This window comes from Ceratotherium simum, chromosome 21 (genome assembly GCF_057802395.1).
Source record: "Ceratotherium simum simum isolate JZ-2026a chromosome 21, ASM5780239v1, whole genome shotgun sequence".
In the NCBI taxonomy this organism is placed as follows: Eukaryota; Metazoa; Chordata; class Mammalia; order Perissodactyla; family Rhinocerotidae; genus Ceratotherium; species Ceratotherium simum.
The window spans coordinates 31109606-31135612 of NC_141920.1; the positions used below are offsets into that span (position 1 = coordinate 31109606).

Sequence of the window (26007 nt, forward strand, 5' to 3'; positions counted from 1 at the left end):
AGGAACTTCAAGAATATAAGATGGTAGAAGGACCTTGAGGATCCATGTTATACTCTTTCGTGCCTTAAAAAAGACAGACTCGGATATCAATGAATTGCAAAGAATGTATTCATGGAACACGTGGGGAAATTTGAATAATGCCTGAATATTTGACGATAATAATATATTTTTTATAATTTTTATTTATTTATTTATTTTTCCCCCAAAGCCCCAGTAGGTAGTTGTATGTCATAGCTGCACATGCTTCTAGTTGCTGTATGTGGGACGCGGCCCCAGCGTGGCCGGAGAAGCAGTGCATCGGTGCAACCCTGGGTCCGAACCCCGGCCGCCAGCAGCTGAATGCGCGCACTTAACCGCTAAGCCACGGGGCTGGTCCATAATAATATACTGTTGAATTTGAGATTGGGGTTTGCATGTGTGTGATAACAATATCTGTGGTCATGTTTTTAAGAAGAGTCCATATCTTTTGAGAGGCACACTGCAATGTTCACAGATGAAATAGTATGACGGCTGGGATTGACTTCAAGATAATTTGGGGGTGGGAGGTGAGAGTAGGGGTAGAGATGAACCAAGTGACCCCGCATTGATAATGAAGCTAAATGGGGCAGGGGTGGGTTAGCTGAGGGATCTTTTTCTATTGGCTCTACTTTTTTGTGTATTTGAAATTTCTCATAATAAAAGCTAAAAAGCAAAAAGATTGTGGTAGAACTCATTGTCCTGATATGAAAAGATGCCTCAAATTTGCTTTGCTAAAAATGGTGCAGGGCTGGCCCCGTGGCTTAGTGGTTAAGTGCATACGCTCCGCTGCTGGCGGCCCGGGTTCGGATCCCAGGCGCGCACCGATGCACCGCTTCTCTGGCCATGCTGAGGCCGCATCCCACATACAGCAACTAGAAGGATGTGCAGCTATGACATACAACTATCTACTGGGGCTCTGGGGGAAAAATAAATAAATAAAAATTATAAAAATGGTGCAAATTAGGACATATGGATTACAAAATAATACTGATTTGTAAAATAAAAATGAATATGTGTGAGTACCTGAGTACTGTGGGCAGCATCAGAGATGAGATCTTCACGGCTGTGGGGAGCTTTAGGACAGAGCACCCCAGTCTGGAAACTATAAACTTCGACTGCATCAGTGGACATTTATTGCTGTGATTTAGTTTTATGTCACACTATATGAGCCAGGCCCTCCAGCACAAGTTTGCAGGGCAATGTTTTCCACTTTCTGTAGGGGTCTATATCCATGGACTAAGCAAGTCTGCTTATCTTCCATACCTACTAAGTTTAGGGTAGTTTTTCAATCTGGAATGGTGTGGAATTATACCAACAGTTTTTCCAGCATCGTAAAAGATGATTTCCACGGGGCAGAGATCAGGAATATTTCTTTCCCATTCCCCATCTTTCTTTCCACATAGAGGGGTTTCCTTGAGCTCACACTCTTCCCGGAAGATGAAGAAGTAGCTGATTTGCTAGAAGTTTGAGAGGAAAGGAGTATGCACAACCCACCCCTTCCTCTCGGATTCCTCTTGGGATCAGGCTGTCATCCCAGGAAGCACATGCTGTCAACATCGCACGTGCAGAAACTCAACAGGAAAGTGCCGTGAAGATCCAGGCCCCTTGTGCCTGGGACAGTAAACATCTCTAACTTGTTATTCAGCTTTGTGAAGACCACTTGGCAGCAGATTTAAGTTTCATTCTCTAAGATCAGCTCTATCAATAATAAAGGTAGTATTCTGGTCTCCGTATGTCATGTTCTTTAGTTTCACTTTTCAATTGTTTCAGAATTCAGGGATTGTGGTTAGTTAAGGTAAGGTGAGGCGGCTGTAATAAAGACACCCAAATGGGAAGGAGACTGTAGGGGCTGAAAGAAGGTAGATGTTTATTTCCCTCTCTCCTATGAGCCTCAGATGAGCATTCTGGCACTGTTGCACTCTGTCATTTAGGAACCCAGGTTTCTTCTGTCACATAGTTTGGTTATCCCCTAGGCCTTGTCACTGCCTGGAAGCTTGAGGCTGGGCCGCTGTGGATTCCACCGGGTGGGAAGGGAACGAGTGTGGAGGAGACACACCCGTTATCTTAGGACCCCAAGCTCACTATGCCTTTTACTCACATGTTATTAAGAAGAACGTGGTCATATGACACACACAACTGCAAAAGAAGCTGGGAAATTTGGCCACAATTCTATCACTACGCAATTCCAATCAAACTTCCAGAAGGATTTTTTTTGGTAGAAATCATTAAGTTGATTCTAAAATTTATATGCAATGGCAAAGGAACTAAAATAGCCAAATCAATTTTGAAAAAGAACAGAATTGAAAGAGTCAGACTACCTGATTTCCAGACTTACTATAATGCTACCCTATGCAAGACAGGGTGGTAGTGGAGAAAGGATAGAGCTGTAGATCAGTGGAACAGGACAGAGAGTCCATAAATAGACTCACAGGCATGTCGTCAAATGATTTTGAGAAAGTTACAAAGAATTGAATGGAGAAAGAACAGTTGTTTCAACAAATAGCGCTGGGACAAATGGATATCCAGATGCAAAAAAATGAACTTCCATCCATAATTGCACTCTACACAAAAATCAACTTAAAATGGATCATATGGGGCCAGCCTGGAGGTGTAGCAGTTAAGTTTGCACGCTCCACTTCAGTGGCCTGGGGTTTGCAGGTTCGGATCCCAGGTGAGGACCTACACACTGCTCATCAAGCCATGCTGTGGGGGCATCCCATATACAAAATAAAGGAAGATGGGCACAGATGTTAGCTCAAGGACAATCTTCCTCAGCAAAGAGAGGAAGATGGGCAACGGATGTTAGCTCAGAACTGATCTTCCTCACCAAAAAAAAAAAAAAGGATCGTAGTTCAAATTCTAATCTTTTAAAACTTATAAAGTTTTGGGGATTACCAAGAGAGCCACTGTGAACACTCACATACAGGTTTTTGTGTGAATGTAGGTATTCATTTCACTTGGACAACAACCTATTAATGGGATTGCTGGGTTAAGTGGTAATTTTTTGTGTGTGTGTGTGAGGAGATCAGCCCTGTGCTATCTGCCAATCCTCCTCTTTTTGCTGAGGAAGACTGGCCCTGGGCTAACATCCGTGCCTATCTTCCTCCACTTTATATGGGACGCCGCCATGTCTTGTCAAGCATGGCTTGACAAGAAGTGCGTTGGTGTGCACCCGGGATCCGAACCGGCGAACCCCGGGCCACCGCAGCGGAGCGCGCTCACTTAACCGCTTTCGCCACCGGCCGGCCCTAAGTGGTAATTTTAAGTTTAACGTTACGAGAAACTATTGAACAGTTTTCCAGAATGATTGAAAGATCTTGCACCCTCACCAACAATATATGCAAGTTCCAATTGCTCCATATCCTTGTCAGCACCTGATACTATCAGCTCTTTTTCTTAAAACAAAAGCCATCGTAATGGATCTATCACTGTGGTTTTAATTTGCATTTCCCTAATGACTAATGATGTTGAACATCTTTACTCGTGTTTATTTGCCATCTATATATCCTATTTGATGAAGTATTTGTTTAAATCTTTTGCCCATTTAAAAAGTTGGGTTGTTTTCTTATTATTGAGTTTCAAGAGGTCTTTATATATTCTGGACATAAGTCCTTTATAAGCCATGTGATTGTAAATCTTTTCTCCCAGTCGGTGGCTTGCATTTTCATTCTCTTTACAGTCCTTTAAAGATCAGAAGTTCTTAATTTTGATGAATTTCAAATGTATCAAATTTCTTCTTCTTTTTTTTTTTTTTTGCTGAGGAAGATTCACCCTGAGCTAACATCAGCTGCCAATCTTCCTCTTGCTTTTGTATATGAGCTGCCACCACTGCATGGCCACTGACAGATGAGTGGCATAGGTCTGCACCCAGGAACCAAACCTGGGCCACCAGAGCAGAGCGCATCAAACTTAACCACTAGGCCACCAGGGCTGGCCCGTCAAATTTCTTCTTTTATGGATCTTGCTTTTGGTGACAGAACTAAAATATCTTTACATAACTCGAAGTCATAAAGAATTTCTCCATATTTTCCTCAAGAAGTTTTATAGTTTTAGATTTTACATTCAGGACTATGATCCATTTTTTAAAAACCAGCTGCCCCTTCCCACCTCCCTCCATCTGGAAGGCGTACTCAATTCCTGTTTGGTGTGGTCCTGCCCCAGCCCTTCTCAGACCTGGGAACTGGCCCTGAATGGGCCACACCAGGGCAGAGGCAGGAGGCTGTGGTAGGGATTAAAGCCGGCAGGGCTCCTGCGTGCGCGCGCACGCACACACACACTCATACACACCCACTAGTCTTAATCATGCTGGACACTGAACCAGGTCAGGGATGAGAGAATCGTGGAGCTCTAAGACCAGAAGAGAGCCCAACCCTGGCTTGGTGCCTAGACCCCAGCCAGGGCTGACTGAGACTGAGTCACGAGGCTCTGCCCTAGTCAGGGTGTTGGGGTCAGAGCTCAAAGTGACTTCTCTCCACCTGTGCTCCCTTCTGGCCTCCAAATCAACAGAGGACTCCACAGGAGATGTACCCTCTTGTGGCTCCAAGACCTGGAGCAAGAAATCCCAAGGAGAGGAAGCAGAGAACAGAGCGGGCAGAGAGAGAAGGATGGGAGGTAATGGAGGGGTGAGCGGGCAGAAGAAGCAAGGGAGGGATGCAGGGGGACAAGGAGAGAAGCAAGAGCAGGCCAAAGAGCTGGAGGGACAGGGGAAGAGAGGGGAGTGAGGGGAAAGGGGATAAAGGGACAGATGGAATGGAGGGGACAAACAGGGACAGAGAAGAGCAATAGCCAAATGCTAGCAGACATCTGCCCTGGAGCTGCACGTGTCGAAGGGTGGAAGGTCCTAGTGTGTGTGCACACGTGCGAGTGTGTACATGTGCCGGGCCATCGTCGTGTCTGTTTTTCTGGGTGTGTCTGTGCTGCTTTGTGTGTGTGTGTGAGGAAGATCAGCCCTGAGCTAACATCTGCCAATCCTCCTCTTTTTGCTGAGGAAGATGGCCCTGGGCTAACATCCATGCCCATCTTCCTCTACTTTACATGGGACGCCGCCACAGCATGGCGGGACAAGCGGTGCGCGCCCGGATCTGAACAGGGAACCCGGGCCGCAGCGGAGCCCGCGCACTTAACCGCTTGCGCCATCGAGCCAGCCCTGTCTGTGCTTCTGAACGTGTATTTCAGGGTCTAGATCTGTGACTGTGGTCAAGGATCACAGAGCACATCTCTAACAATTGTTCTCTCGTCTGTGTTGGCCTGAGTGTGTGTGTGGTTTGTGTAGCTGGATCAGGGGGGCATGTAGCTGGGTTCTCAGTGGGCTCTGTCTCCCTCACTCGCTGAGGGGCCCCAGTGGGGGGAGCTTAGTTTCCTCCCGGACAGATAGCATGGGGCCCTCTCTCTGCTGGCTCTGGGGTGATGTTGCGGCCCCCCCACACATACACACTCACACAAGGCACAGCCTTGAATGAAGTAGACAGTGAACTGGGAATCTGGGGACCTGGGTGGGTCCCTGAAGCTGTTTGTGCCTCAGTCTCCTGGGATGTAAATGGGGACAGGAACTCCTGGTCACTCCTTGGCTGTCGTCCCCTTCCACCTTTCTCTCTCTCTTCTCTCTGTCACTCTCAATGTCTCTCGCCATCGTTCTGCTATATCTGTCTCTCTCTTGCTGTCTTGTCCACCCACATCTTTCCCCCTCTCTGCCTTTACTTCTATCCCTCTGCCGGAAGATCCCCGACCCAGCCCCTCCACGGCCACTCTCGTCCTGGCCCTTCCCCTCCTCACCCCTCTAGGTCGCCTGGTCCCCAGTTCCATCTAGAACTCTGCTGGCCCAAGACCTCTTCCCCCACGAAATCCCTGGGACTGGCTGGGGCGGGGGATGAGGGTATCCGAGCCCCATCCTCCCCGCCACTCCCCTCCCCACCCCCAGAGAGGGAGACAGACACCAGCCAGTGCATTTACAAAGGTTTATTTTTCGTGCTGGGAAGGCGAGCGGGGCGAGCGCGCGGGCGGGGCGGGGGGCTCAGTAGACGCCGGGCTCGGCAGGCTCGGGCGCCCCCGCCAGCTGCACCAGCCGCAGCAGCAGGGCCCCGGTCGGGCCGTCCAGCTGGGTCGCGTTGCTCCGGTCGCTGGCGCGGGCGCGGCGGCGGAAGCCGGCGCCCTCCCGACACTCGGGCTCCGTCACGCAGCTCTCTGCGGGGAGCACGGTCTGAGCGCGCGGCGTCCCCGGGGGTGGGCGCATCTCGGGCGCCCCGAACCAGACCCAGATCGGCCCGCCCCGCCCGGCCCGGCGCCACCCCCGCCTGCCCTGGGCAGCCCCGGGCCACCCCGCCGCCCCCAGGCCACCCCGACGCGCACCGTCGTTGCAGCAGATGCCGGCGGCGGCGCAGCGGCCCCCGCTCCCGCACGGCTTCTGGCCCGACTGGCAGGGCGACGGCAGGTAGTTCTCCTCCTGGCAGCGCAGCGCCTCGGCCGTGCCCACGAAGCAGCCCAGCTCGTCCCCGCAGCAGATGCTGGGCCCGAAGCAGCGCCCTTTGCCCCCGGGGCCGCAGGGGAGGCACTGGCGGGAGGGCAGGGGTGAGCCGGAAGCCGGGGTGGGCGAGCCGGGCTCAGTCGGGGGACCCCGCGAGGCGGGCGGGGAGTCCGGGCCCCTCTGGGCGGGGAAGGGCCGGCAGAGGAGCCCCGGAGGACCGGGTTCGCTCTGGCGCTGTTTTGGCCCCGGAAGCGGTCAAAGGAGGGGAGTCAAAATCGACCACACTCCTTTGGTTTTCAGGTGACTGAGGGCCGGCTCTCAGTGACAGCCCTCAGCATCCCCCCCGCTCCGTTGAGGGAGGGGTCTCTCAGGGGCTACAGCAAGGGGGAGGGCTTCCTCCTCAGCTCTGGGGCCTCAGTGGTCTGCACTCATCTCTCGGCTGCCCACAACCATCCCCCAACCTAGACCTTTTTCCCCTGCTCCTTGGCTCAACCTGGATCTCTAGCACCTCCCTCCGCACCCCTCCATGCAGAGAGGGCCCCGCCCCCTCCAAAACACAACCAGGTCCTTCCTCCCCTTTGCTGTCTGCTCTCCAGCCTTGCCCTCCACTCCCCTACTCCTGGCTGGTAGACCTCACTGGGGCCCTGACCTCTGCTCACCTGCCTATGGACTAACCATGTGGGTGGCAGAGGCCTGAGCCCTCGAGGAGGGCGTGAGGCACCAAGCAGAGGGAAGGGGAGTCTGTGGGGGCTGCCCACCGACACACCCTAGTTTGTTCAACAGCTCAAAATTGAGCCACCTGTAGCCTGGGCAGAACTGAGCATAGTGATTGGATTTCCTTCAGCTCTGCTGAAAATGGAATAAAGGGGAATCCATTGGACATGCAGCACGAGAGAATTGGGCTAGATACCCAGCAGAACTTCCTTACAGGATGCTTGGGTGACACCTCCCACTCAGGCAAGCTCAGAGCAATGGCCAGCTTCTGTATTATTGGGCCCGGGGAGCCTGTGGCTTGGAGAGGCTGGGAGCTGGATGAGGAAGGCCTTGAATGCTAGGGGGGACAGATCCTCCGCTGCTCCAGCCAGTGCTGGAAGAGAGGCACCCATGGTTCTCCCGGATCCAGCCCCAAGCCCAGTTACTAGGGAAACATTTCTTTCATGCATCCCTTGCCTGGATGGGGACAGTGTCCAGGACACCCTACAGCCTATCCTAGCCTGCCTGGCAGCCTGGTCCCCTCTACCCCGCCATGCCAAGCCTCCCTTCTTCTGCTGGGCGCTCCCCTAAAGCCTGCCTCTCCCGCAACGTCCCTCTTTCCTAGCCCCTGCACTGTGGTGCCAGCCCTGGGGCTCTGCCCCTTCCCGGCAGCCCTGAGACGGGCCACAGTTGTACCTGTCTCAGCTCCAGGTCGGACATGGCCCTCTTGCCGCCCCTCGGGCAGTTCTGGAAGTAGCAAGCGGAGGTGAAGGCCAGCAGGCCAAGGAAGCAGACAGGCAGCATGGTGTCGGGCATCTTGGCGCAGGTGGGCACAGTGAGCGATGCTGCTCTGTGGACTGTGCTGCGCTGCCTTCGCTGACTGCCTATTTATGTCCGCAGGTGTTCCCTTGGAGGTGACGTGGCCGCCACCCCCCTTCCCCTGTGGCTCCCCAGGAGCCCACGGCCGCCAGGTCCCAAGCCGTCAGCAGTGATTCAGGCGTCTGGGGACACACGTGGGCCTGTCTGTGCAGAGGTGGTGGGGGAGGGGTACCGGCCTCCAGGCTGTCATTGGCAGCGGTGTGGCACAGTGTGACAGGAGCTGCCGAGACTGTGATTGCGGCTCTCTGGACTCAGGGAGAGGGACAGTCGGGGGTCGCCTGGAGACCGTCTCCAAGCTTTCTGGCTTTCAAGCTATCCCCCAGAAGAGGCCGGGGGTCAGTGAGCCCTGTCCCCTGACACAGCCCCCTGAGAAAGGGGTAGGGGGGTTCCCAGGGTCAGGCCCTGTCCCAGGAGTGGCAGGGCAGGGGACAGTCAGGTGTGTGGGACCCCATCGGGAGGGTTAGCCCTGTGAGAGGACAAGTGACCAAGAACGGCACACACCCAAGGTGGTGGGGACAGAGGGCTTTGTCCTGGCTGCCCCAGGAAAGGAAATTGCTGCCTGCAGCCCGTGGACCAGGCCGCTGCAGTTGTGGAGGGAAAGGACCAACACGGAATCAGGGAGCTATTCCCACAGAGTGGGTGGGGCAGGCTTCTGGGGGAAGCTGGGGAGCGGGGTCCAGGGACTCAGAGACTGGGGGCTTTGAGGACAGTTTCTTGTCATGTCACCATCACTCCCCTCCCAGGCAGGAGCATGGGGGAGGGGGACCTTCTATGGGGGTAAAGAGAAATCCAGACCCAGTAAGGTTCAAAGGTTGGGGGAAAGCCCCACAAAACCTGACAGCCAGCTTCCCCAATTCCTACCCCTGACAGGACCCTAGTTTGTGGGGACCAGGGCAGGTACCATCTCAGGCCTGGGGTGGGAGTGGGGACATGGAGGCTTTGGGGCTAGGGAGGGAAGGCACAGTCAAATGGGCCCAGCCTGAGAAAGCAGCCTTTGATTCATGACTCCAGGCTGGCGGGTTGAAGGAGCCGAAGCCTCCCTCTCCCAGGCCACCAGAATGCCCCTCTGGTCCTTGGACCCAGGCTGGCCACCCCACACCTCTCAGGCTTTGCACAGCCCCCAGCTGTCCCAGCCCCCAGGCGCTTGGCCTTCTTGCCAGGGGGCTGCAAGGAAGCTCCAGGGAACACTGCTGCCTCCTGCCTCTCAAGTGCTGTGAGGGGTCCGGAGTCCCAGGGAGGGGGCCTCCCACACTCAGGACCTGGTGCAGGCTTTTCAGGAACATCCCCTCAGGGGCTGTGAGGATGCTGGAGCTCGATGGCCTGTTGAAATCTGGCCTCTGGTGCTCAAAACTTCATGACTTGGGCGGGTCACTTGACCTCTCTGTGCCTCCCTTTCCTCCAGTGTAAAGTAGGGAAGATCCCAGTACCCACCTCATAGGGCTGTTGTGAGGACTGAAATCATGTGATATAGAAGAGGTTTAGAAACGCACCTGCACCACTGTAAAGTTAATTAATAGTAGTATTGTGTTATTAATACCATTACTCTTATTAAGAGCTGAAGAGATTTTTCCAGAGAGAGTAGCTTCCTGGGTTAACCCAGGAGGAACATTTTCATTGCATTCATGGCCTCAAAAGAAGCTGGGTCCAAACTATTGCCCTCCTGAGACTCTGTGGGTTGGGGGGCAGGTTGAGGCCAGACTGTGTGGCCTTGGCCCAGCACCTTACCCTCTCTGCGCTTCATGTCCAAGTTACCACCTGAAAAGGGATGGGGCTACACTACCTGAAGGGCTCAGGCCCTGGGACAGGCCAGGACATGTGTGTTCTGCCAGCCATGTCTACCAGGATCATTGTTCTAAGACTTGCCTCCCACACTAGGGCCTCCTTGAAGCCCCCAAACTCCACCTCCAGATGCCAGAGGATCTGCTTCTCCCAATATCCACCTTCTTGGAACCCCCACTGGCTGGAAAAAGTCTCATTACCGTGCTGATTGCTGCATTGCAAATATCTCACCTCACATGTAACATGGACCTTCTGGGTACCCCAAATGCCTTTTATACTTGCTTTCTATATTATATATACTTCACACCTTCTCCATCCTTACAAATCCTACACCTCGGCTCATTATCTTGATTTACACATCATTTTAAAAGGCAGGATTTAGCTCTTTCCAGTCCCTTCCCACCTTCCCCCAGATGTACCATCCCACCTACCATTTTCTTGATATAATGATGTCATAACGGTTAGATCAGTATTACGAGTTAAGACTGCAAATATGCCCTCCAAGCTAAGCCATGTGATATATTATGACGACATTTCCATCACTAAACAACTTTTTGTGTTCCCTGGAGTTAGTGATTGCCTCGGTTTTCATTGTGGTCCATCTACCATTTTTATCCAGAAGTCAATATTTACTCTTCAACTCCCTTCACTTAGGCTTCTGCCCAAACTAGTCCACTGAAACTCCTGTCATCAAGGTCTTAAATTACCTCCAATTGCCAAATTGGCTGATCATGTCTATCTCTTCATTTTACGTAATCCCCTAGCAGCATTCAACACAGTTGAGCACTTCTTTTTAAAAATATGCTTCATTTGGCTCCACTGACTCCACACTCTCCTGGTTTTTCTTCCACCACTCTGAATGTTCTTTCTCAGTCTCCTTTTCTGGCTCTTCCTCTTTGACCTTGACTTCCAAATGTTGGAGCATCCCAAGACTCAGTCCCGCATCCCTTCTCGTCTCCTCTTCCTAGGTAATCACTTCTAACCCCATGATTTTGTATGCTTTCTACAAACTAACGATTCCCAAATTCATATCTCCATCCTGGGCGTCTCTCCCGAGCGCCAGACTTGTAGTTACCACTGCCCAATGACACCTCCCCTTGGATATTCTATTGAATATCCAATAAGATTGGTGTCTCCAACTTAACATGGTCAAACTCATCTCCTGATTCTTAGTTGCTCCCCTGCTCTCCCCCAGGGTTCTTCAACTCTGCAATCACACCACCATCCAACCATCCGCTCCTCCTAGGATCTGGTCCTTCTCTTTCCCTCACTCTTTGTTAGTCTTACCTCTAAAATATATCTCAAATCTATCTGCTTCTTTCAGCACCTGCTTTGGAAGCTCAAAACCTGCTGTTTCCTTGTCCTAGAATGTTCGCCTACCCTCACCCCTCCCTGGGGTTCACTTGGCTGCTTAAGTGTCATCTCCTAAGAGGAGCCGTCCCTGGCCACCCTCCTGGAGCATCCCTCACCCCCACCTCAATTATTTCCTAACTTGGGTCTATGTTGATGGGTTTAATAGCACCTACTACCACTTGCAGGTCATTTGTTTGTCTCTTTATCCTTTGGTGTGTGTATGGCTGTCCGCCCTCTAGAATGAAAGCCCCAGGGCAGAAAGGATTCCATCTTTCTGTTCCATACTGTAGTCTCACTCCTGGTACAGTGTGAGAGAAAACCCACACAGTGGGTTTTCAATAAATTATGGAAAGAAGGGAGGGAGAGAGGGGAGCCCTGAGTACTAGCTTCAGCTCTCCAGGGAGTTATTGTGTGACCTTGGGCAAGTCGCGTCTGTTCCCAAGGTTACTTGCTTGATGCACTAACCCCACTTCCTATCTCACTGAGGTCTTAAGGGAATCAGATGAAGGTACTATAAAGGGTTAATATTTTCTGAAATCTTTACATAACAAAGAGTTGCAAGCCTCGAGATTAAACCCCAAATCTTAGAATGTTCTTTAAAGTACTTCCTTACCCTTAGACCATCTTTTCTGAGAACAAGTAACAGTTAACTGCCTCGTTCCCCCCACTCCTGTTTCTTATTCCTCTTTTTTCAGGGTCAGCCCAGTGTCTGTACCATATGACACCCCTGCTACCTGTCGGAAAAGGAGTTGGTCTCATTTTCTTTCTTTCTTTTTTTTTTTTTGTGAGGAAGATCAGCCCTGAGCTAACATCCATGCTAATCCTCCTCTTTTTGCTGAGGAAGACCGGCTCTGAGCTAACATCTATTGCCAATCCTCCTCCTTTTTTTTTTTCTCCCCAAAGCCCCAGTTGATAGTTGTATGTCATAGCTGCACATCCTTCTAGTTGCTGTGTGTGGGAGGAGGCCTCAGCATGGCCGCACAAGCGGTGCGTGGGTGCAGCCCCCGGATTCTGAACCGCCAGTAGCGGAGCGCTCCGCACTTAACCGCTAAACCACGGGCCGGCCCTGGTCTCATTTTCAAACGGACTCTGCTGCCAGCAGCAAGGACAGCTTCTCTTCTCGCCTGTTTTCCATTAGTCTGACTCGAGGACCCTGGACAGTATAGACACACAAATGCTCTGTAAAACTATGAAGAGGTGACAAAAGTGAGGAAAACTTGCAGGAGCCCAAGATCTGCTTATTGAATTGAGTCCGAGAGGGTGCACAGAGCCGGATAACGGACGCGAGAAGGCTGGTCCTGAGGCTACAGGGATGCAACTGAAATGGACCCACACGGAGAGTAAGAAAAAAAAAAGCCCTCACTCCTTAATCAAATGGGGGAGCTAACCGTGAATATTTATCAGCTCTCTAGAAGGGATTGCATTAAGCTTAAAAGAAAGAAGAAAGGAAAAGACCTCATAAAAATTCTTACTTGCAGAAAAAACCTAAATAAAAAGCAAAATAAACTAGGAAAAATGTTTTTAACAGACTCTTTTCTATAGTAAAAGCCCGTAGAGCGGCAAGATGGCTGGATTCACATCTGGGGACTCTGAGCTCCAGCTCCAGGTCCTGCGAGGCCGGCCTTGCGCACCCGCTGGGGACAATGGCTGCTGTCCCGGAGGCGACAGATGTTGCCCCCTTTGCTGGGCTGGGGAAGAGCCAGGGGATGTCCACATGCCCTCCCTCCACGCAGCAGCCAGACTAAAGGGCAAGAAATGCCCGTGGGCTGGGGGGAGCAGAAGCGAAAGTCGGAAGACGACAGGAAGCTTTGTGGGCCTTAGGGACCCGACGGGGCCGGCGAGTGGCGGCGGGGGTCGAGCCACAAATTGGGCGGCGCGGCCTGGGCGCACGGTGCCTGCGCCTGCCGGCTCTAATGAGGCCCGCGGGCCGGCGGCGGGCGAGCTGTGCCCGGACTGCTAAGAGCCGTATGAGCGCGGCGCCCCGGGGAGCGCGGCGCCAGCATCACTCAGGGCCATCAGCCGCGCGGGCGGGGGGCGGCCGCCGTCCCGGGCTCGGGCCGCGGCGCTGGAGCAGAGAGAGGCGGCCACAGCCCCCGCGGCCCCGGCTTCCCCACCCCCGGCCCGCCCTGCCCGGCCTGGGCGGACGGAGGAAACCGGCCTCATCCCAGGGCCCGGCCCCGGGCCCAGCGGCGCCGCGCTCCCGTCGGCGGAATGGGCGCAGAGCGGCCGCGCGCCGAGCGGGGTCAAGGAAGGGCCTTGCGGGCGGGCGGGAAGCGGACGCCTCCGCGCAGGGGTGCTCCCCGTGCATTCATTCGGTGCCTGTGGTTTGGGGATGAAGGTTGAATGGGGATGAAGGTTGAATGGGGAGTTCCGGGAAGAGGGGCCGGGGAGGGCACACCTCGCGGGATAAACAGCTTGTGTGCAAGGGTGTGAAGGAGCAGGATCCAAGCGTGTGTGTGTGCGCGCGCGCGCGCTCGTGTGGTCGGGACATAACGCAGGACGCACAGGCTGTAGAGCATGTTGACCGCCGGCAACAACAAAAATGTGCACAGCACTAAGTAGGTGCCAGAGCTGTTCTAAGCTTTTTACATACATTTCCTCTTTGAATCCACATAAAACTCTAAGAAGGAGGAAGTATTTTTTATCCTCATTTGCAGACAGGAAACTGAGGGACAGAGAGGTTGAGTCCAGGTGCAAGGGTAATAAACTGCAGTCCTGGGATTCAAATGCAGGCCTCAGAGCCTGTGCTAAAACCCAGCAACAGGGGCCGGCCCATGGCTTAGCGGTTAGGTCCGCGCGCTCCGCTGCTAGCGGCGGGGGTTTGGATACCCTGCGCGCACGGACGCACAGCTTCTCCGCCATGTTGAGGCGACGTCCCACATACAACAACTAGAAGGATGTGCAGCTGTGACATACAACTATCTACTGGGGCTTTGGGGGAAAAAATAAATAAATAAAATTAAAACCCACCAACAGTGACTAAACCATGAGGACATTTCGAATTTACTAGGATTCAAGGATGGAGGGTGGTGGTCCTGTGCCTGGCTGGGGGTTCAGGGATGTCACCCCAGGCTTCCTTACTCCCTTCTGGCACCCTCCACATGTCTAAGTGTATCTCCTCATGGCAAAGGGGGCAGCCACAAAATGGGTCCCCTCCTCTGAGCCTCTGTCTTTTAGGAAGGAGAAACTTGCCCAGCGCCCCCACTCCCGAGCCCCTCCTGGATGCTGAGGTTCACCCCCCGGGGATGGGCATGCTCACAGGCCCCTGCCAAAATGGGATTCTGTTAGTGAGGAGGTGGGGGGGCTGCCAGCCAGAAACAGGGTATTTGCTACAGGCTCCAGGCTCCATACAGGTCTGCCAGCCAGAAACAGGGTGTTTGCTACAGGCTCCAGGCTTTACATGGGAGGACCCTGTGGTACAGAGAGGCTCAGTGGCTTGTCCAGGGTCACACACCCTAACTTGCTTCAAAATAATATGAGAGGGACAGACTGGGTGAGGGTAAGTATGGAAGAAACAAGACGAGCCTTGAGTTGAGAAGTGCTGAAACCGGGTGATGGGTACATGAGAGTTCATGATACTAATCTGTATTTTCCTAGATGTGTGAAATTTTCCATAATAAAAAGCTTTTAACTATCAGCTCCACCTTTTGTGGGAACTGGGGTAAAATATGATCAAATATTTAAAAGTTGTAAGTCAAGCTAACAAAATGTTAAATAAAATCTATTCTGGGGCCGGCCCCATGGCCTAGCGCTTAAGCGTGCGTGCTCCGCTGCTGGCGGCCTGGTCGGATCGGGCGCACACTGACACACCGCTTATCAGGCCATGCTGTGGCAGCGTCACATATAAAGTGGAGGAAGATGGGCAGGGATGTTAGCCCAGGGCCAGCCTTCCTCAGCAAAAAGAGCTCAGGGCTGATCTTCCTCACACACACACAAAAAATAAAACCTACTCTATCCTAAATTCGTTGGGGGCGTGGCCTCTCCCTGCAGCCTTGTTCGGTCCCACATCTCGAAGGACGCGCACACATGGGACACTCCAGCCTGTGGGTGTAGGCTCCGCTTATGCACCTCACGAGCTGCCTCCCCTTTTCACCACACAGCACATCTGCACACCTGAGGGGTGGTCCATCTGGGGCGCAGACCCAGGGAAGAGGACTTCTCTAGCCCTAGAAACAGTCGGGGGAAAGTTAGGCCGCAGCCCACAGGGTACAGGTTCTGGGTGGGCATATCCCCTGGCCTCACCCTAAGGAGGGCCAGAGCAGGTCCTCTAAGGCATGGGGCCCGGCCAGGGCCTCTCTTGTCTGGGTCTTAGGCATTACCGGTCCTTGAAACCCTCAAATCCTGAAATCCTGTGGCAGCAGACGAGTCTGCCAGACCCAGAACCCTGCCCTTGGGAGGCACATGGCTCCAAAGACTCGGCTGCTTCGTCCCCACTGCTACAGGACACTGGAGTCCAGACCAGAGTATGAACGTTAGTCTCACTGCCTCTGGCCCTTCCTGGACAATCCTACATGCCCCTCATGGTTCTTGAGAGTCTGTTGCTAGTCCTCTACTCTTGGCTTCGTGTTCTGTATTAGGTTTGGAAAATTTGAGCAAAAAGAATTTACTGGAAGGCTATTGAGAGCTCACCATTTAAGGGAAGGCTAGAGAACCAGGCTTGGAAACTATAGTTCTGGAGGGGCACAAAACATGAACCCAGGAAGTCTCTTGAAATGGATGTGTCGGGGCTGGCCTGGTGGTATAGTGGTTAAGTTCTCGAGTTCTGCTTCAGGGGCCCTGGGTTCGCCGGTTCGGATCCAGGGCATGGACCTACTCACCACTCATCAAGCCATGCTGAGGCAGCGTCCCACACAGAAAAACAAGAAGGACATACAACTAAAGTACTGGGGCTTTGGGGAGAAAAAAGAAGAAAGAGTAAGATTGGCAAGAGATATTAACACAGGGCCAATCTTCAAAAAAAAAAAAAAGAAATGGATGTGTCAGGTCCCCTAGAAGATGCTTCTTGTACATGTGACTTATGAGGGAGGGTTCTCAGGAGTGAGTGGAGCTGGACGGGCAGCGGAAGAAGCCAGGCAAAGATGTCATCTCAGCTGGAGTCTAGCCTCAGCCTGATCCCACAGGGAGCTCCAGAGTATGAGGGGCACACTAGAATTGCCCTACCACAGGGCAAGAGGGTTGATTGTTTTTGTTTGAGTATTACTCAGTCATTGGTCAAGGAGGTTGTGGCGAGTGAATCTCCCAGGCGTTTTCTTGGTGAGGTAGCTTTCATTGGCTGAGGGCAAGTCTCTGGAGACAGACCAGCTGTAAGCCATTAGCAACCAATGCCCACAGCATCTGGGGGATAAATGGGCACAGCATCAACAGTGTCCACTATAGAATGACTTCAAGTGCCTCCAGTCTTGTCCCTCTGCTCAGATTCACATTCCAGGGAGGGGTGTCTATTTGGCTTCGCTTGGCTCTTGTGCCCATCCCTCAGGCATCTGAATAAAGCTCCCTCAGATAGTATCCACTGGAGAAAGGGTAATGCCTTGAAAGAAAACCAGGGTGATATTATGAAGGGGTGATGTACCCTTCACCCAAATCCACTGAGATATTTTTCAGGAATCAGAATCAGAATCCCATCATTCCTTCCCCCACCCCTAACCTTAGCAGAACTGACCTCCTCCTACAGGTCGATGTGGTACCCTAGAAATGCTTTATTCACTGTTTCCCTGTCTCTCCGCACCACTAGACAGTGTTCCTTTCATCAATGTGTCCCCAGGACCCTGCAATGGTCCCCACACTGGCTCTTCAGTAAATGACGGAGTTAGCGTGCTGGTCAGCCCCGGGTAGCCTCAGGGTCCTCCATCTGTGCTAACTGCCCACAGTCAGGTGTTTGTCAGGATATGAAGTATTGGCATAGGGACATTTTCAGGCTCTCCCCTCCCCTCTCTGCTAAGAGGAGTCTGTCTCTGCCCTCCTGGTTTCTCCCCCTTTTTCCCCAGCCCCTCTATAGCAGTTGTCTAGGATTTTGTGGTTGTTCCAGTTACTACTGCTGTGTAATACACCAATCCAAAATGCAGTACACAAACCACCACCATTTTATTATGCTTATGGATTCTGAAGGTCAGGAGTCCAGATGGGGCACAGCGAGGACACCTTTTCTCTGCTCCACACTGTGTGGGGTCTCCGCTGGAAAGAGTGAATGGCTAGGGGCTGGAATCCTCTGGAGTCTTCTTCAGTCACATGCCTGGACACCAGGGCAGGGATGACCCAAAGGCTAGGCTCGGCTGGGGCTGCCAACTGGAACTCCTGCCTACCTGTGGCCTCTCTGTGTTGCTTCTCACAGCTTGGTGGCCTCGGGACAGTCAGACATCTTGCATGGTGGCTCAGGGCTTTAAGAGTGAATGTTCCAGCAAACAAGGCAGAAGTGGCATTTTATGACAGCCTCAGAAATCACATAGGGTCACTGCTGCCACACTCGATTGGACGAAGCAGCTGCAAGCCTGTCCAGAGTCAGGGGAAGGAGCAGAGTGCCCCTTTGGATGAGAGTAGTGCCAAATAATTGGCCACCAATCATTTAAAATAGTCACAGTGATGAGAAGTCAGGAGGAAATGAGGAAGACTAAGGTTTGGAATAGCAGCTGCAGAGAAGTAATGCGGGAGGCAGACTGGAGGCTGAAACAGGAATTTTAAGGCGAGTTGCTGAGTTAACATCACAGTGTGAAATGGCATTTTGGTTGCTGAATCTGTGTTTCTTTTGCTCCGGATCACTAAGACCGAACCACATGGGTCAGAGCTGTGCGGGCATTATACAGACCAAGCTCGAGCAGATCCAGCCAGGCCTCGCCCCACACCTACCCCCAGGTTTCTTAAGTCAGGGAAATTTTCAGGATTTAAGGCACTGACAGTCATTTCCATCATCTCGTTAGAAAGGTCAATTTGCCAAGGCCATCTCATGCACAAATACGTGCCCGGCATCTCATTTCCCCTGGTGTTCCTGCTCCCTCTCCCCTTCCTCATTCCCAGGGGCCAGATCCCCCCCAGCCTGATCTCATCATTTGGGTTGAAGGGAGAGGAAGGCAGGTGAGAGGGGTTCTCTCTGGAGGATCCTGGTTTCTGAGACAGGCTAATTACAGGCTTCCTAATTAATGAGCCATGGGGTTGCATTTCATCAGCTGAGTCACAGTTGATGTCTGGGCCCTGAGCCCAAGGGGAGGGTATTAGGAATCGTGGGAGGGGGTGCAGCCTGTGTCTCTGCCTTCCCCACCTGATTCTCTCCCTCTTCTCTTTTCAAACTCAGTTCTCCCTACCAGTTTAGAGGGTGTCAGCAGCCCCCCTTCCTCCTTCCTCCTGCCTCTGCCTCCTGACACCTTCCTGGGGCTGTCCCCAAGTCTGTCCATCCATCATGCCTTCCCACTCCTCCAGGACTATGCAGGGCTTATTTGGTTACTGTTTCCCAATCACCCAGTTTCTCTTTCAAACTCCATCTCCCTCAGCTGCACATATCACACAAATGGGATTGCTCTCTGCAGTGTGGCAACCACATCTCCGTAGGTTCTGGTAGGATCTAGTACCCACTGCCCTTGGCCGCAGCCTGCCAGAGGCCCTCCAGAGCCGCTCTGCTCCTTCCCTGTCTGGCTCCTTGCTCCTTCCCACACCCTCCTCTTTCAGTAAGTGCATGTGATGGGTACTTTTCCATTCACATTTCAACCAGATTTATCCATTTACATGACGTTAACTCTACTGAGTCTTTATTGGGTCGAAAGCATCTTTTATTTTTATGTCTAGAGTTATAATATTTTTGAATTTTCAAAAGCTGTGTGGTAGCTTAGTCATCAGTTGTTATTCCATAATTAGACGTTTTTGTGCCTCTGGTTCCGGACTGCATGGTGGACTGGGATCTGAGTGGAGAGGTTCCTATGGGTCATGGAGTTGGGTGGTCTCCCACAGATCAGTGCTTGTGGTGCCCCTGTGCCCTGTGCAAGGCCCTTGTTCAAAGGAGGGATCCTTAGAGGCCCTGCAGTGACAACATTCAGGCCACCCCTGTAGAGGGGACTTGAGTCTGCTCTTTGCCAGCCTCTGCTACCTACAGAGCATCTCAGGGGTTAAGAGTTGGTGGCCTTGGAATCAGTCAGATGAACTCTTCATGGTACTGAGCCTCCGCTTTCTCCTTCCTCTAAGAGTTGTGAGGATTAGATGAGATAATACACATAAGGCACTTCACGATGCCTGTGTGCTCAATACATAGAAACTTTTTTCTAAACTTTTGAATGCAAAAGTTTTTTTAATACACATGGATGGCCTTCCAAGTCTCTATAATCTCCTTGATAATATATGCAAAATCAGGGTCAGCCCTGGTGGCCTAGTGGTTAAGTTCAGCCTGCTCTGCTTCGGCGGCCTGGGTTAGGTACCCACGCACAGACCTACACCACTCGTCTGTCAGCTCACATACCAAACAAAAGAAGATGATTGGCAGCAGATGTTAGCTCAGGGTGAATCTTCCACAGCAAAAATAAAATAAAATAAAATATACGCTAAATCGTGTATGTGTAAACCACTTGTTCCAGGGCCCATCTTCTGGACACGGCTGGCTCCTCCACGGGTGGTGACACGGCTCCTGAGCTCCCCAAAGACCAGCCCTAACTGCTCAGGCTGCTGGCTGGTGGGGCTAGAACTGTTCTTTTCATATTTTTGCCAGGGGATCTTTGGGCTTGAATCCTGTAAGTGGGATGGCTGGGTCAGAGGGTACGTGCATTTGTAACTTTGCTAGGTATTGTCACATTCCCCTCCACAGAGGTCTGTACCCCTTGCATTCCCACCAGCAGTGTACATCAGCACCTGTTAATCCACAGCCTCACCAGCAGATTGTGGCCAAATTTTGAAATTTGTGCCAATCTGCTAAACAAGAAAGGGTATTTCAGAATCATTTTTATTTCATCATATTATGAGCAAGATTGAGCAACTTTTGACATATTTAAAAGGCCATTTGCATATCTTTGTGAATCTTTCTTATTTTTAGGAGCTATATAATAGGGATATTAACCATTGTAGTACAAGTTACAAATATATTTTCCCAGCTTGGAATTTGTTTTTACTTTGCTAATGGTGGCTTTTTTTTTTTTTTGCTATGTAAGAGGGTTTTTGGTTTTAATTTTATGTAGTCAAATTTATCAATTTTTCCCCTACTATATCTGGATTTTTTAATCAGAAAGTTTTCCTCACTCCCAGGTTTACAGGAATTCGCTCATTTTCCATTTTCTTCTAGTTCTTAGATGGTTTCATTCTTCCAGTGACTCCAGCACCACTTACCGGAAGGTCTGTCTTTCCTCCTCCTTGCTGATGCTGCCGTTACAGGAAGGACACTGGAGTTCCATACGCACCTGGTTCTGTTTCTGGATTTTTAATTCCGTTTCACTGGTCTGTCTGTGTATTCACGGGTTAGTTCTCCCATACCCAGCCCAAACTGTTCTTCATTTTCAGGGTTTTCCTGGTTATTCTGGCTTGTTCTTCCAAATGATCTTTATAATAAGAATAGTGTCTAATGACAAGGACAAATGTCCATGCAATATTGTTAAGAGAAGTAACAGGCAAGAGAACCACACAGTATGTACACATACATTTTTTTCCTTATAGAAGAATATTAAGAGGGAAAAACTGAAAATGTTTGGTCATCTCTTGATTGTATGGTTATGGGTAGCATCATCTTGTTATTGGCACAAATCTTGCCAAGCGCCACAGGGCTGCCTCCTCCTCCTTCCTCCTCACCTCACCCCTGTGCCATTCTGGAGATATCTTGCCATCCCCCTGGTGCCACAGCACCTCTTTGTAATGGAGGGGGTGCATTACAGCAGGGTGGAGGTACGGGTGGCAGGCAAGGTTCAAGCACACCTGATTCCCTGCCCCATTAGCCTGCTCTCCATTATAAGCCCCCACCCCCATGGAGGGTGGGGGTCCCCCCTACTTCACCAGACAGGTTCATTAGAGGTAAGAGGAACGCCAAGGGCCAGTCTCACCAAGTTCCTACTTTGGTCCAGCAGAACTTTCTGCGATGGTGGAACATTATCTCTGCTGTCCAACAGGGAGCCACTAGCACACGTGACTATTAAATGCTTGAAATGAGGCTGGTGTGACTGAGGAACTAGGTTTAAACTTTATTTAATTAATTTAAATAGCCACATGTGGCTGGTGGCTACTATACCAGACAGTGCATCTTTGGCCAACTCCCAACCCAGCCAATTCCAACCTAGAACTGGAAGGAGATCCTGCCTATGCAAGCGGGCTGAGAGGCCAGGCAGGCTAGTGCAGGCTGGGCAGGAACCTGAGGGCAGAGGGGGCCAGTTCAGCCTGAGGCAGCACCGCCCCTCCCAGTGTCCATCACAATGGCAACCAGCCCGGAATCACAATACCGCAGGCAGGAGGTGAGCAGCAGCCTGGAAGCCGGGCAGGCGGTTTCCTCCAGGAGCAGGTCTCTGTCTGCAGACCTACTTACAGCAACCCAGCTGGCAGAGGACCGGGTTTCTGGGTAATGGAAAAGCACCCAGCAGCTGAGTGGCCTCAAGCTGGAGACCCAGAGGAGAAAGCAGGGCAGGCCTAGGGATGGGGGTGCCTATTTGGCCCCAGGAGCCAAGTGCTGTAGGGCCCTGTGGCCAGGCTGCCAGGAGATGCAATACTCTGCAAGCACTGATCAGCTGCTCATCTTCTTCCTAGCGATTTGGTTCTTCTACTTCTTCTACTTTTAGAACTACTTCTGAGTGGCCCTCCCTTCTGCCTGCCCCCTGGGCTGGAGGGTGACAGCAGCAAGGAGCACGGCCCAGCGCCTGTGAGGGCTGAGAGCTGGGGCCTTGGCCCTACAGGGAGGACAGCTAGGACATAGGCATGGTCTCCCTCTGTACCTCGGGGATGGAGATCTGTAGACAGCCACCAGGGCCCTGCCTTACAAAGCCTCAGGGCCATGGCCCAGCCTCTTGCTCTCAGAGGGCCCTGGGCTGCAGGTCCCAAACAGCCTTTGTGTTGAGTAAACGATACAGGAGAGGAAAGGGCACGTGCCCCACAAAACGCAGGTACCAAAGTCTCCTGTGAGGTTGTCATGTCAAGGGAAGGCAGAAGGAAGGATGCTGAGGCCTCTCCGCAGCTGCCTCTGGGGACATACAAACCGCCTAGGAACTCTCAAACAGGTAGGTTCTCTAACTCCAACCCCAGATCTCTAAATTCTTGGGTCTGGACTGGAGACCAAGAATCTGAATTTTTAGTAAGTTCCCTCCTTCCTCCGTCAGTATAAGGACTATAGTTCTCTCTGTCCTTTGTGCAAAGCACGGAAGCCAGAGAGAACACCAGCCTCCATCCCTGGGTGTCCACCTGAGCGAAGCAGAGCCAGCAGGCCTGTGGGAGGAGAGGGAGAATAGGCGGCTCCGATTCCTGGGCAGCTGGAGGGACCCCCCCCACAGCCTGTACACCGGGGCCTGTGATGAAATCTCAAGGATAAACTATGAAGTATCACTGGGCTGCTCCTTCCCAAACGTGCTCAGAAAAGAATAGGGAATAACACAGTGTATTTTCTCACCAACATTCTTCTAGTGACTAGAATCTACTCCTTACAGTAAACGGTTGTAGGAATACATATTTTCCCTCTGGGACTCCATAAAACTAAATTTTGAATGGAAAAATAAAAGGCAGCCTATAACCAAGTAGTTTTCCTGAAATGGGCCCCCTGCAGAAAACGGTGCCTTTTCCCTTAGAGGGCAGCGCAGCCAGCTCCGCCACACGCAGCTGAGCACGTGCTGGCCCCAGTGTGAGAGGCTGCCTGACCCTCCTCACCCGCGTGCACACCCACCTGCACACCCTCACACGAGACACATCTGAAAATGCGACTTCTTGTCTCTTCAGGCCACTGACCTGAATTATAGCCTGATGGGGTTGCAGTGACTGCTCACTGCTGCCCTGTGACAGTCCCACTTTGTGTGGGTGCAAGTGGGGGACAGGAGTATGACGACACAGACAAGCACTCTGCCAGCAAGCCCACAGTGGACGTCAACCATTGCTTTATTAAGGCTCGGAGTGGTCTGCCAGTTGGGGGGCTGAGTCATTCACTCCACAGACCTCCGCCATGGTCCACTTTTGGGTGACACTGAAGGAGAAGGCTGTCTTTGAGATCCCGAGCCACAGTCTTTGTGCTCCACTCATATCCACCCTGCAGGATAGGGGTGGTGGTGCAGATAACTTGGGGTGCCCTCAGCAGGGTGGGGCGGGCTCTAGCAGGCCCTGGGCTCTGGAAGGGGGTGGCAGGGAGGCACAGGAGGGCAGGGACATCTCCCTCATCCCTCCCAGCCCAAACTATGGCTTTGTTATCCTATTGCCACTTGAGCAGGAGTGGAGTGCTCCCTTCTCCACCCTTCACTCTCGGCCTGTGCTACACTGTGGGAAGAGATAAAGGGAAAGCCCTCAGGGAAGAAGAAGCCTCTCTGTGCCTGGGACCTGGCCAGACCTCAGGGGAGCTGCGACCCCCACTCCTGCTCTCCCTCAGCTCCTCCCAGTGATGGGTCTTCTCAGGTTGAGGCTGGTCACTCAGAAGTGGACTCGCAGCACGTCCTGGCTGGCAACTGGCCGCTGGCAGGCTGTGCATGTCATGGGCAGGGAGCGCTGCTTCTCACCCAGGCAGGGCCGGCAGAGGAGGTGGCCACAGGGAAGCTGGTACACGGGTTCCTTTTTGAAGTAGGGAGAAAACACTCTTTTGCAGGAGGTGCACTCGGGGCCCAGGACGCTCCCAGGCTGCTCTGGTAAATCAGGGAGGAAAAGAGGCCAGGGTTAAGGAAAGCTACCCCCTGGTCCAGGCTCCATCATGGAGGCAGGGCACGTGCCTGGAGTGGGACAAGAAGCTTCCCCACCCTACACCCCTGCAGCAGCCTGGCTTCATCCCTCCCTAGGCTGCCTCTGCCTGATCTGGGAGGAGAGGGTGCCAGGGAACCTGAGAGGCCTCCTCTCGATCATCAAATCTCAATGCGCCCGTGAATGCTCAAGAAAAGCTGGCTTCCGAGTACAGCTGGGTAGTACTGGGCCCTTCCTCTTGGTCTCCCAGCAAGAGGTACTTCAGCATTTTATTATGCTCTTGGATTCTGAAGGGGCTGCCAAGGCCAGAGCAAGGCACAAGCTCACCCTGACAACCTTGATAAATTGCAAGAACGGTGAGATGTGACAAGAAAAGGAAAAAGCAGAAAATGGTCTAGTGTTCCAGGGTTGGGCAGGTCAAGGGGGAAGGGAGGTCATGAGAGGGACAGGGCTGAGGTCTGTCTGCAGCAGACCTGCTTGCTGAGCCTGGTGCTTGCTTCTCTTCAGTCCTGCAGCCCGGAAGCTCCCCCGACCCCGGGCCTATCAATCCCCTTCTTGTGTGGCAGGCTCTCTCTCCTTCCATGCTTCCCATGGGGCCTCCTGAATGAGGGCCATGGGCGGCAGGTCCTGCCACCCCCCTCCCCAAGCTGCACCCACAGATCTTCCTGCTCTCGGGGTTTTGCCTAAGGAGGCTGCTCTTTCTCCCCCAATCCACATCCCTCTGGAGAGGCCAAGGATGGGCTCCTGGGGGGAAGTGCCATAAGAATGAAAAGAGGCCAGCCATGAAAAGAGTGCAAAGGACAGCAAGTACAAAGAACGGCCGGTCCATTAAAGAAAGAGAAAAGACACACAGGTGTGATGTGTAAGGTGTGGCTTCAGAGGAGACCGCAGAGGAGGGTGGATGGGGGCTGGAGCATGCAAGACCTCACAGGCAGCAGTTTAGATTTTACTCAAATTCAATGGGATGTGCTGGAGAGATTCTAAGAAGAGGAGTACCATGACTTGGTTACATTACAAGAGGACCTCTCTGGCTCCTATAAGACACGTGACTATGGAGGGGGGCAGTAGGGGCTGTTGCAGGAGTCTGGGGGAGCAGTGCAGGAGCTGGGGCCAGGGTGGTAGCATGGGCAGTGGAGCAGAGAGGACCACTGTGAGATCTACTCTGGAAGAACACAAACAGGGCTTGATGATGAACAGAATGTCAGATAAGCATGTGGAGGGAAACCAAGTATGACCTCCACGTTAGAGGCCTGACCAAAGAGTAGAAGATGCCACTCTCTATCTGTGATGGGGATGATGGGAGGCAGTGGAGGGCAACCTTTGGAGGGCAGACAGCAGTTCTGAGTTAGAATGTTCACTCAATGGGCCGGCCCCGTGGCTTAGCGGTTAAGTGCATGCGCTCCGCTGCTGGTGGCCTGGGTTCGGATTCCGGGCGCGCACCGACGCACCGCTTCTCCGGCCATGCTGGGGCCGCGTCCCACATACAGCAACTAGAAGGATGTGCAGCTATGACATACAACTATCTACTGGGGCTTTGGGGGAAAAAAAAAAAAAAAAAATTATATAAAAAAAAAAAAAGAATGTTCACTCAAGACATCCATGAGTTTCCCATGCAGAGGCACCAAGCAGCTGTCAGGGAAGTTGGGATCTGAGCCCCAAGGAGAGGCAAGAGCTATAGGTGAACATGGGCAGTCACTGGCCAAGTGGGTTCTCACTTGGGTGACAGAAGAGCACAGAGTCCAGGACCAGAGTCTCGAAGAGGAGAAGAGTTGGCAATGGAAACTGAAGAGGGGCTGCTGAAAATGGGGAGACAAAGAACGTAACATCTAGAAGGCCAAGAGAGAAGGTGTTTCAGGAAGGAGGGGCTGGTTAGCCACATCAGAAGCTGTTGAGAAGATAAGTGGCCACTGTATTTGCGGTCACAGAAATCACTGGTCACTTAGACAAGACAGGTTCTTGGGGATGGTTAGGATGGAAACGCAATCAGAGAGACACGGAGGTGGGGCAAGAGGAGGTAAAGA

At 52.4% G+C, this 26007-nt stretch overlaps 2 protein-coding genes across 9 annotated transcripts in view; both read right to left on the reverse strand.

The window, feature by feature from the left end:
- Positions 1–5977: 5977 nt before the first annotated feature.
- AVP (arginine vasopressin) lies at positions 5978–7987 on the reverse strand. Its single transcript, XM_087444896.1, has 3 exons — positions 7868–7987; positions 6364–6565; positions 5978–6198 (listed from the first exon to the last, which is right to left on the reverse strand). Exons 1-3 carry the CDS (start codon positions 7985–7987, stop codon positions 6029–6031), a joined length of 492 nt encoding a protein of 163 aa, XP_087301022.1. The 3' UTR covers positions 5978–6028.
- A 15198-nt stretch (positions 7988–23185) lies between these two features.
- The window catches only part of UBOX5 (U-box domain containing 5), a 37338-nt gene continuing 34516 nt past the window's right edge, over positions 23186–26007 (reverse strand). For 7 of the 8 annotated variants that reach the window (XM_087445534.1, XM_087445528.1, XM_014790120.2 and 4 more), the window contains one exon: positions 23186–23934. In XM_087445534.1, coding sequence (XP_087301660.1) covers positions 23726–23934 — 209 coding nt within the window. In that variant the 3' untranslated portion in view covers positions 23186–23725. The remainder of the gene's footprint in view (positions 23935–26007) is intronic. The other variant, XM_087445533.1, reaches the window with a different exon arrangement.

Coding starts and splice junctions, on each gene's coding strand:
- AVP (XM_087444896.1), bottom strand. CDS start 7,987: ATGCCCGACACCATGCTGCCTGTCTGCTTCCTTGGCCTGCTGGCCTTC. Junction 6,566..7,867: donor CCGACCTGGAGCTGAGACAG/GTACAACTGTGG, acceptor CCCTCCCGCCAG/TGCCTCCCCTGCGGCCCCGG. Junction 6,199..6,363: donor CGGCATCTGCTGCAACGACG/GTGCGCGTCGGG, acceptor TGCTCCCCGCAG/AGAGCTGCGTGACGGAGCCC.